The 12170-nt window shown below is 37.5% G+C and overlaps 2 protein-coding genes across 2 annotated transcripts in view; both read right to left on the bottom strand.

Annotated features, from left to right (window-relative positions):
• Positions 1-215: 215 nt before the first annotated feature.
• LOC149021604 (translation machinery-associated protein 22-like) lies at positions 216-6603 on the bottom strand. The gene is made up of 7 exons (XM_089149831.1): positions 6269-6603; positions 6048-6146; positions 5793-5857; positions 4918-4999; positions 4738-4805; positions 4573-4656; positions 216-1055 (listed from the first exon to the last, which is right to left on the bottom strand). Exons 1-7 carry the CDS (start codon positions 6414-6416, stop codon positions 999-1001), a joined length of 603 nt encoding a protein of 200 aa, XP_089005957.1. The 5' UTR covers positions 6417-6603; the 3' UTR covers positions 216-998.
• A 715-nt stretch (positions 6604-7318) lies between these two features.
• The window catches only part of BGAL17 (beta-galactosidase 17), a 72586-nt gene continuing 67734 nt past the window's right edge, over positions 7319-12170 (bottom strand). The window contains exons 17-19 of the mRNA XM_089149830.1: positions 10579-10724; positions 7920-7985; positions 7319-7775 (exon numbers count right to left, since the gene is read on the bottom strand). Of these exons, the coding sequence (XP_089005956.1) occupies positions 7680-7775; positions 7920-7985; positions 10579-10724 (308 nt within the window). The 3' untranslated portion in view covers positions 7319-7679. The remainder of the gene's footprint in view (positions 7776-7919; positions 7986-10578; positions 10725-12170) is intronic.

Here is a 12170-nt window from a genome sequence, read left to right as displayed (position 1 = left end):
ATATTTAAAAAACACAAAAATCCCAAAATTGAATTTTTATTGGATATATTTGTTCAATTTATCACTGAAAACCTTTCAGACATAGTTTATTATAGGGCTATTTTTTAAAATAAACAATAATTTAATTATTTTCAATGATAAATTTGACAAATATATCTAAAGAAAATCCAATTTTGAGATCTATGTGCTTTTTAAATTATGTCAGTGATTTAAGGCCTCTTTTTGGGAGTGCCAGTTCAATTTGTTCTATTAGAAAACTAATGCATCGTTCAGCAGAAATTCTGTTGGTAAACAAAACCTCAAACCCACTCCGGAAAGCACTAGAGTTAAACAAAAGAAAATTAGTGTTCATCTCAAACTATTCATAGACATTTCTACTACAAAAGGTAGAATTTTGAGGGGGAAAAAAGAGATCATAATATTTTCATAAGTTTCTAAATGAACAAAAAGACTAATTTAATCCATTTACCATTTATTATCATCCTTTTTCTCCACCTTTGACCAAAAGGCAGTACATGCCAAACCTGAATTGCCCTGAAATGAACCAAAACAGGAGATACTCTTCCTCACATCCAAAGACCATCTAGATACTGAACAATACAGGTTAATTTAGGCCATTTCAATTTACACATTATATATCATTCCGGGGATCACGAAGCAAAGAAAATGTGTAGACATCCAGATAGGTTTACAGCCACGAAGGGGAAAAAGAAAAAGAAAAACCAACCATGTCCGTCATTCATAATGTGCAATGTAGGTAAAACTTTATCAAACACCAATTAAGAATACTAGTCAAAAAAAAAAGAGCTCAGATCTATGTACACAAGACAGCCTTCGCTTTCCTACAGACATTTGAATTGCAAAAACAGGTTTATCTCCAGCAAAAAGGTCAAATAATTAGTTCCTAACCTGTTTACTTAAAAGCACCGTGACTGTGAAGTGGAAGATCAAATGGCCCCAATCAAAAGTCAGCGCCAATATTTTTCTTAAATACCAATTTATGCAGCAGCCACCTTTCTACCATCCTCAATGAAATAAATAGCAGTTCCTGGCACCTGAAAAAAGCAGAGGAGAGACTTATTTCACGTCTGCAGTTACCTAGATGGATGGATCAAAGAAAATTAATCCATGAAAAATGCCAAGCTCTTGCTCGACACTACCTTGCCAGCTACTCAAGAAACATGAGGAATGAGTACCACCACAAAGAACCATAATTTTCATTTTTTGTAAAAAATATTGATGACAAACACAACCACTAGTGTAATGTTTAGGTCCAACACAATTGATAGGCATTGACCTCATGCAAAAACCATATGTGGTACAAATAGATAACGTAACAAAATCACATAACCAAAGATGAACTTATAAATTAAATATTTGAATATCCAAATAATAATTAGTTTATCCTATTTGTTTCTCACACATTAAAAAACCTATTAAAAAAATTCTGCAGTTCAGAATTGTAGAGAATGTAGAAAATGGTATTTCATATATTCTGTAAATGATAAGTACAAGGGTATTTATAACCCTAAGAATATAAATACTATACTGACGGTTTACTTTGTCTAACAAGAATCCTGAACTGAAGAAATGAAATATGAAGCAATATCATTCTTTTTTTTGGGGGTGTTGTGGGGAAACGGGTAGTTGCGATCACAATAAATTCAGAAAACTTTTTCTTCTCCCCCAGTAATGGTTATACTTCAGGAATATTCAAGAGATTTGTTTGCTTTTCAAACTGTAACTAACTTTTGAAATCAAAAGTGTCAAAAATCAGTAACTTCCCATTTCTAGAACTGCCATAATAAGCAACAAGTTTCCTACAAAATGTAAATGCCCAAACAAAATTACAGTTTCAAAATTTTCGAAAACTTTATCTGCTGAACACAGGAATCACCTGGTTCTACTTTTAAATATTTGTGATGCAAGGTGACAGCCAGTTCTATCTTTTCACCCCCTCAAACAGAACAGAGGATTTCTTGAACAAATTTTCATGGCATCATGTTATCCTAATAACTGGATATGGCTGAACATAAAAAATGGAAATAACCACCACAATGTTGCTGATAGAGAATTTTAGTTCACATGCAACAATGCTTGGTTTACAAAACTGAAAATCACTTAAAAGAAGTTAGAGATTAGTTACTTCTAGAAACCATCGCCAGATTTCTAATCATACTCATACGCCCTCCCCCCTTGGGGGGCGCGAATAGCATCAGAATACATCATGAGATGAAGATAGTAGGAACTGAGCACCATACAAGCTCCACTGATCAGTACATTAGAAGCATTGAACTTATTATACAAAATGGATAACATGGTTCAGTTAGCTTAAAGAAGGCATATGATAATATCCACTAAAACATTTTCAGTACAATAGCAACTCAAAAACTCATATTCCCACAAATCAGAGATTCTATATTAGTGAACTGCAGCAAGAAGAGACCCTCACTAAAAGCAGAAGAAACAAAACCATAAGAAGAAGAAGAAACAATGGCCCAATAGACCACAGTCTACACCCATCCAAAACAGGAATAAATTCCCATACCTTAACACTTACCCAAACCCCAAAAGAAAGCACCCATGCCTCTAACAGACCATGCATAAAAGAAAAATACAAAATGAAACTCAATTCACAGGATAACTTGATGCAAATAAGACATCTTCATCTCCTCCATTCATGATGTAGCCTCAATTAAATGAGCCATTAACCAAGCTTGTACCAGAACAAGCTTAATGAAACAAATGGGACAGGCTTAGGGAAATTCAGTTATGATGTATGGGATATCTCTATGGGATGGTTGCAAATGGAGCGTTAAGGTAAGGGATGCTTGACTAACAAATAAAATGATCCAAATGGGATGGAATCGGGTCAAGGTCCACAGATTTGTGCAGAATTCTTGATATGAGGCGATAAGGGTGAATAATTGAGATGGGAATTAAAGTCTGTGGATATAAGGATGGTGAAACTTGGATCAAACCAAGCACTTATGGAGGTAGATGATGTCCAAGTTAGGTCAGGTTTGGGTGGGTAGCCTATGAGATACAAGGTTTCTTGGATTTTAGGGTCTCAAAGTCTTGAATTTCAAGAGGTTCCTAGGGTTTGGCTCATCAAAATCACTAGGATTGGATAGGGTTTCAATGGGCTATAGGGCGGGTTTGAGAAACAGGGGAAAGGGGGGAAGGGAGAGGAGAGGTGTGTGTGGGAAGAAGGTGGGGATGGTGCTGGGTTTCAAGTTTACCTGTTGAAGAGCCTTGTCTTCAAATGTGAATGTGGATATGATGATGAATGGTAGGCTGAATCCATAGCCACAGCCGGATCTCGGATGTTACTCACCAAGAAGCTAGTAAACCAGCTTGGAGGTGACTCAGTATGGATCCCATGCCTGTTAAATATTACTCACCAAGGAACCAATCTAATCCCAGGCTTCGATCAGACAATTCTCACAGATCAGCACCAAAGCTGACCAGCAACTTAGATATCAACTCGCTTCATCCCAACAATTATTTTCTTCTTTTCCCTTTTCTTTTTTTTTTTTTTTTTTTTTTTTTTTTTTGGGGGGGGGGGATGTTGATTAGGGAGGGGTAACTAGATGCCTAATCAGCAATGCGATTCCTCGTCAGAATAGGAACTGGAAAACCTGCTGGACTTTTTTGACTCCTATTTTAGATCTTGGAACTGAAAAGCACCATCATGGAGGCTTTAAAAGCTAATAAACTGATCACATAAGTAATAGAGTCGTTGACCCCCCCAAAAAAAGAAGGTAGTGGACTCTTGTGCTCCTATACCTTAAATTGGACCCAACTTTATCTAAATTAAACCAAAATTAAATCACTGGTTCAATTAACTTGTGTTCACGAGATAAACTAAACCAAGTATGCGGAATTTTGTTCTCCGTTCATGTATCCATGTTTCGACATATTAAGTTGGTCAGTTACAAGGGAAACCCATCCAATGAGGACCCAACCCTTACACATATCAATTTCTAGGTGGTTGACTCCTAACAAAGAAGAGGCCTCTTTGGTGCTGGATCTGCATCAAGCCAATCACACACAGAATTCCCAAAGCTTTATTAACTGGGAAACCTACAAGAACTTCAATTGACTAAACTGGCAATGTTACACTACAAAGGGACATATATTTTAAAAGGAAACATGATCACTCACACAAAATGCATTTTACATGGAAACAAGAACTTTATACCCATAAGCATGGGTCATAAACAAAGCACATGAAATGTCCATCCAAATGAGAGACACTAGCAAAAAAAAAAAGCTACATGCGAGGTTTAAGGAGTAACTATAGAAAATACATACCATTAATGCATCTCACTCCAGAATAAATTTACACATGGAGATAATGTTCAGAAGTGAATATTTTTAAGGGTCAGTTATTATATGCCTATGTGCATCATAGCTGTACTTTGAGCCAAAGTTCCATCATAAAATGCATGTACAGCGAAGGAATATAATAGACTGCCTCTACCATGCAACAAGTTAAGAGACTTTACATCTAAACATGTGTGAATTTTTATATGACAAATTCAAAAGAAGATGGTGAGAGCAATTTACATTCGGCCAGGTCTGTGTGATGAACTCCACGATATCGTAGGATACATCGCCTTGGACATCAATCTGCTCCTTCTCAGTAGGGCCCTAGAATTTTGAATTTCATATAAGAAATGGGCAAAAAAGGGTTCAAGAAACAACTCACAAACACATGGAGTTCTGATGCACCTTAACAACAGATGCTCCAGTAGCAAATTTTTTCCCAAGTTTCTTGGAAGCATCACTGAGTTTAATTCCTGAAACATTATTCCCCACAAACTGAATAATTCATTCATGACCAAAATTTTTAAGAACAGAAATATCTTCCTAATATACTTCTGAATTACAAGATAAACTAGTATTTCTCACCGAAAAGGTCCAGTCCTTTCACCATGGTAACACATTTGCGTTTGTTACGAACAACTTTTTCAATAACAACTTCTTGCTTATCCTATAGAAGGCACCCATCAAGAATAGCATTCTATATCAATCACTATTAAATATTTAACGCCAAACAATATAAATTCAAAAAAGAATATTGGAGGCAGTTGTTGCCACTATTTTCATTCAACTGTATTACTGTAACTACTTAAAACATAAACTGCTAAAGCTCTGTGAGGAAACAAAACAACTAATTTATCAGCAATCTACATCCTACACCTGTTGAACCAAATTAATTCCAATCTAGAGACTCATGATCCATCAAATCCCTTAACGCTTCACACAACCTACTGCAAATCGCAATTCTCTTTTCCAATGTCAATTTTCACCCCAGAAACAAATCCAGATCTTTGTCAATGTTTTTTCCCCCATTAGTCCTAGAACCAAAAACTTGAATCTAACAACCAAGTAAGCAACCAACCACCAGTTCCCTTTTACTCCTTAACTACCCCAATATATTATATCATATCATCAGCTGAACATCATAGATGTTGGACAACCAGCATTCTAAAACAAACTGAAGAGAAGCATCTAAACAAGAAAATACTGATATGCCTATGGCATATCTAGAGTTCAAATTGCCACTCAAAATTATGCAAAACCTAGTGCACAAAAGAAATGCACTAATATAGGACAAGCATAGAAAGTATACACTAGAAATGAATCAAGGGAAAAGGTTGCAATAAAGGACAACAAGTCGAAAAGGATTGTTGGTATGCACAAATACAATAGGGTAAATGCCATGCCAATACATAATATTGTATCATTATTCACTTATTGGAGAAACTATTCAGAGCTCTTACTTTCTTCTTTGTCTTTCCACCAGGAAGACGTTTTACTACTTCTTCCTTCGATGTTGATGTGCCTCCTGATTAAAAGAGAACGAGTAAGCATGTCACTTTAGCTTTCCAGAATGAAATTAATCAAGTTTCAAAAAATTCAACAGAACGAAAGAGAAGGTGAATCAGAAGCTGATACGAAGAGGGCTATTAATTGAACTAGCAAAATCAAGACTAAACAAGTGAATAAAGAAATAAAGGAGACCAAACAAATAGGACCTGCAGGAGCCGCAGTAGAGGACCCATCAACACCGGCTGAAGAAATTCCAACCGACTGGAGCTGTGCGGAAACCTTATCTGCTTCCTTCTCATTTGCTTCTGAAATGATCAAAATTTAACTACATGAGCATACCCACATCCGGGGAGTGTTTACAAAAATGGCATTCAAACAAAGATCGAAAATTTGGATTCCTGAAACTAAAAACGAAGGAAGGTTTAACCTTTGATTAGATCGGGATATATCTCGGGCGCGTTTTCAATCAGCCAGGGTTTACATTTCTCAAAATCCGGACCAAATTCACAGTATTCTCCAGGGAGACTGCAAACCGTACAGTACAGAACGCGAACCGGTTGCGGCTTCTCCGCCATTGAATCTCCTCAGTCCTCACCGAGAGTTCACGTTTGCCTTACCAACAGTAAATGCTTTTAAAGCTCTCCGCCTCTCCCTGCTTTCGTATATCTGCAATACAAAAAGCGTTGTCGGAATGAATTTTGGTTTAGCTCCTTTGGAAAGGGCATTCCAGAAGGAACCGGGAAATAAGTTTCGTAATTTCAGTATCAGGATCGGAACCGTAGATCGGATTGGATCGGGTCGGATCGCATCACAATGGTTCCAAACTCGGATCACACCACTGAGAAGAAAAGTCCATATAATTTAAATACAAGACAAAACTTCGCCCTTGATTCCAAAGAGATTATGCTCTTAGCCAGAAATTGATAGAGCGAAGCAACTAATAACGTAGGTAGAATAATTGTTGCCTTCTATTAGGGGTATTGCTTTTGTCCTACGCATTAATGTGCAGGACACTCAAGCGGTACATCTTGGTCAAGATTTTGAATCCGACGATCCAAAATTTCGCTTAACCGTTTTAATACGCATGACTGAAACAATTTCGTTCTGTTAGGGTACGGTTGTTACTTGCTTGGCCTAGATATGATTGTTTCATCTTCCCTGTAGTCTTGATTTTCTGTTTTAAAAACTGTCAACCTTTGCTGAGACTGAATTTTACGAGTAAGCATATAAGAACTCAGGTCTTACAAGCCACAATCTGGGCCCTCAAAATCTTCAAGCATAAATTCTTCACTTCGTAAATGAACTGTAGCTATCTATCAGTCTCCTGCTCTAGTAAAGTAGCAATCAAGACGAAATGGGGAATAGATGATTCCTTCTTGTTCCTGTTCAATCTCCTGAGATAGAATGAATGTCTAGTTCCATGCTCAATGCTAATGCAAACCAAATTGCTGGTAACATTAGAATGGCTGCTATACCATTACCATACTCTTCACTCTGGAAGAGAAAGGTGCATTTTTTTATTAAAGTGGGTGTTTGTATCTTGTGCCAGGAGACGCCTTATAAGTGAAGAAAAGAAAAAACTATTGAGCATTTCACCATCATGTTGAGAAGGTTACAATTGAGTTTTAGGGTACAAAAGGATGTCCTTAATGATTACAGATGAAAGCCTCCAAAGCTTGACATAACAGAATGAATTAGCTGATTCCACTTGGCTTTGGGTACACAGGAACAAGGAGAACCCAGAAGCTCTGTATCATAGGTGGTTATGAATGACGATTCAAATTGTGAAAGAGCAATGCTACAAGCATGTGTTGAGGCGATGAATAATTCACATGGTGTCAAAGCTGGTGCACTTTTGAACTGCATGCATAGTCTGCCTGATCAACTGAGATGACCAAAAGCTCTGGGTTGGGATCATCAATCTCTAAAATGACCTATAACAAGACCAGAGGAGAGTGAGACAACATCCCCTGAGAAGGAATGTAAATTGTGACGGTATACATTGAGCTGTGATCAGGAAGATGCGTAGTACACAGAAATTTAAAAACTCAGGTTTTGAAACTTCAAAGAAGTCATACCACAACGTTTTCCCCAACTTGAAGAACTGGGCCAGGGACATAAAGGTTACATTGTGGTCCACGTGACTGCAAACAAATATCAAAAGTTTTCAATCAGAAACTACAATGGACGAAGCATTATCTTAGGGCACAATGTCATTAATATATAGAATACAATACTAGCAACAATACATTAGTTTCAGTTGCTAACAGTCACTATTTCCGGGTCAGTGGACTGGTCTCCGAATTGCTGGTTTATGAATTTGGGCTCATGTGACATTTATACGGAGTTTGATTAATTAACCACATCAAATCAACTAACTCACCATGTCCCAAATTAAATGGAGTTGATATTACCTAAACATCCTCATTTCAGCCATTCCTATCTTTTTAGGTAGCAACACTGGTTCCTGTTGCATAACATTTGCCTCTGTACACATTGCAGTTCTTATTGCTACCCTATAGAATTTATTTTTATTTTTTCACTTCTTCATTTATTAAGACTAAATAAACGCCTCTCCACTTTAACTACCCAACTCTAATTATTATTATATGAGTAAAAGGGGGAAAATCATCTGCAACTCTCCCTCTTTATTTATGATTGACCTTAAATAATGAATACTATAAAACATTACTGTACCACTTAACCCTTACTACTTAATTTGCTCCTCATTTTTACAAATTCTACAATTTGATTGATTGACCAGATTTCATATTTTCCTACCCTGCAGCTACTTTCTTCTTAAGTTCACCATTAGCAGAACACAGCACCAGTAGCTCAGATCTATTCCTATTGATTTAAAGTACCACTATATATAAAGCACATTCTTCTCTACTTTCATTTTTGCTCCTAGTTTCCTGTACATCAATATCTGCATAACCATTCCCTATTGTCCACATACTCTTAATGGAATCACCTAGACTATGTGAGACTTTCCCTCTCTCTCTCTCTCAACAGCATAGTGTAAATATCTATATAATTCCCCCTGCTAACTTGATTAAATTTCACCCTAGGGTAGTCTATTGAAGCCTAACTCTCCACTGAAACCTAATTCAAAGTTTAAGCTTTACAGTTTTTCTGATTAAAATTCATGTTCAGAGGGTGTGATTTTACACTGTTTTGAGACCAAGCCTGGTCCACTGAGTCTGACTGCTAGCACATGTACACCTGTTGTGAAGTGGAAAATAGACTCAGGGGGCCTAAACTTACAAGCCTACCATAAAGTGGATTCACCCATGGATAGAGTAAGAGACACTTGAAGTTAAATAATGTTTGAGACAAGGCACAATAATGTCGAATAAAAAGCTTGCAGGACAAAGGTTTGGAAAGTAAATGTGACTGTATAGGTTCCTGTTGTTTCCTAAGGGAAGACTTCTCAGAATGTAATGCTTTATTCAAAGCCCACCATGGGTGTTTATAGGATTACATCTGATGGAAATAAGAAATAAAATTAAACTAGAACAGAGGAAGTTGAATCCAAGTGGGATTAAACAACATAAAGAGAACAGGAGAAGAATTTTCCCTCCTTAAAACACCCCTGACAATAGTTCCCCAGTTCAGCATGCATGGCAATACTGCACTTAGATGATCTGCACGTGGCAGAACCATCATATAATTTGAGTAAAACAGGGTTTGAGATCATAGGGATGAATTATAATAAAACAGACCTCATTGAAAAGACTGGTTTAAAGGACTATTACAAGGATCAACCTTTCACATAAAAAAGTTGACATGTGAGAATAATTCCAGGAAAACAGACAGCCACTGTCATGAACAATGTTGAAAATTGGGCATTTGCCATTATATGATCTTGGGTTAGCAGTGTATCACAATTGGCCCCGATGCAAAAGTTCTTCAGCACTAGAGTTGTCAAAAGTATATAACAAGGTGAGACACACCAGTGTGGGTATGCAGGATCTAAAGGCCTAGCTCCATATATTATACGTAGACCGGATGTCCAGGTATCTGTTGTCTCATATATGTGTGTAGGTGTGCATGGTTGTAAAGGTCAAAGTAAACAAGGGAGGAGAGGCAAAATTTATGTGGGAATGGCAAATGAGAATTCTGGAAGAATCAGGATCACCCTGATACGGCGCCCATGCTGTCTATAAAGAGCTTCAATCCTTGAAGCCACAAATCTGTTATCACCGTACTCAAATCAATCACAGTTAAAAAGTAATTACATTTACATGCTGAAGCCCCCTCAACGAAAAACCTTTTATGGGAAAACAAACCTTTTAAAAATTTATGCAGGACATTACTAATTGTTACAACAAGTTTAGCAAGGGCAAAAAGGAGCAGAAAATAGAACTCAGCATTCGAGAGGTAATTGGTATCTAATTATTGGGCTCTTATTCTCCTTTTTGAACTCTTAACTCCGATGTTCTTGGTTCTCTATATGCAAGGAATAAATTTGGAGGTCTTCACTCATCAATTGTGAAGCCTCCTTGGCTGTTACCATCCTTTCTTCTTTTTCTATTTCTCACTCTCTTTCTGGTTCTCTTATTTTACAAAAATAAATGCTGGCTGCCACTACAGTCTTCATTCCTTTTGTGTGTGTGTATGTTCTTTTTTCTTTTTCTTTTTTTTTTGGGGGGCAGGGGGTTGAGGAGAATCATCAAACACCATCCCAAATTTGCTCAATGAAATTACTAACAATGAAATGGAAGAATATTTTACCGGCCAGAATCTTCCTATGTTGAAACCATTGACAAATGCAACCCCTTTACTCCAGCCATGGAAAGATAAATATGTATCTTTAACTTCATTCAAGGTCCCAATATTGAAGTTCCCTTCATAAAATCCGGGTTCTTTGGGGTTCACCTCTGCAAACAATAAAGAAAAAGAATATGTAATCAATATCAACATTTTTTCCTAATAATTTGTTTCATTCTTTCATTTTGGTAATAAGTTGGACTCATATATGAGCTATCAGCTAAAAACCGAGGCCAGCACCATCATTATTCATATCCACTAACGAGCCTTAGCAGTAGCAACCCAGCTTAAAGACTTATGATATCCACCAACATAACTTGAAATGCCAGGTGATCTCAGTCAACCTACTGAGTGGAATAAAACCAATAGCCATAGTTCAAAATCTTGTCTCACTAAAGTAGTGCAAGCAAGAGAACTTGAAGCTAACGCAGAAAATAATACTTGAGGCATGTCAAGTCAGTCTGATGTAGGACCCACGGCTATCCCCAAGAAGACCCAAGGAAGGTCTAGGGTGGCTGCCCATCTACCAACAGCATAGGGAATTTTGGCCAGCATGGAAGGTACTTTGGTAATTCGGGCAGTCCTAAGTAGTCCAAAAATGTAGGATTAGATTGGCATCTTCAAAATAGGATCTTTAATAGGCAAGAGCTTAGAATTAAAATGTTACGAAAAAATAAGGATTACTATAGCTTTCATTTGAGACTAGATGGAAGAGTAAAAAGGCTAAAGAATTCGATGATTCTAAACTTTGAAATACTAGGGTTAAAAGTAATAAAAGTGGAGTAGGTATAATAGTGGATAAAAATTTAAAGAATGATGTGGTGGATGTTAAAAGATTAGGTGATAGGATTATTGCTATCAAGCTTGTAATGGAGAAAATTATCGTAAATACAATAAGTGCAAATAGGACTAGATGAAAGTCGGAAGTTCCAATTTTGGGAAAATATGGATTGATTAGTGCAAGGAATTCGTCAAGGAAGAAAATTATCATAAAGATTTATCTAAAGGGACATATTCTGATGAAACCCGAGACCTAGGGTTAGGGTTTCTAGCAATCCCCCTAAATTAGGGTTAGCCCAAGAAAGTCCAACAGGGGTTTTTGATCAAACTGCAGGGTTTTGGGATGGTTTTGGGATCCAAACGAAGGCTGAAACTGGGGTTCTAGGACTGATTTAGGCCAATTAGGGTTTTGAGAAAACTCTGCAATTTCAATTGAAGAAGAAGAAGATGCAGAATTTTTCCCAGAACTCTATGGTTAGGGTTTAATTGGCAATGGAAGGTGGGAATGGGGGTTCTAGACTTAGGGGCAATGCTAGGGAAGGGTAATTGGGTTCAAAAGGGGCTATGAATGATGGTCGAATGGGGGAGGGGAACCTGCAGTGATGCAGGAAAGGGGAGGAGTCAGTGGTGGGAGAGGGGGGGGGGGGGGGGGGGGGGGGGGGCGGGAGGGCTGCAACTGTAGGGGATGGGTTGGGGCTTCTTAACTTACTAGCTGGAATTCACCAATGGAAGCTTGAAGGTGTAGATGGAGTTCTCAAACTTGAAGAACAAAGCAC

Source organism: Hakea prostrata, chromosome 3, assembly GCF_041222555.1.
Source record: "Hakea prostrata isolate BN-2017 chromosome 3, UWA_Hpros_2, whole genome shotgun sequence".
NCBI lineage: Eukaryota > Viridiplantae > Streptophyta > Magnoliopsida > Proteales > Proteaceae > Hakea > Hakea prostrata.
The sequence above is the reverse complement of the archived record's forward strand: the minus strand, read 5'-3'. Positions and strand labels throughout refer to the sequence as shown.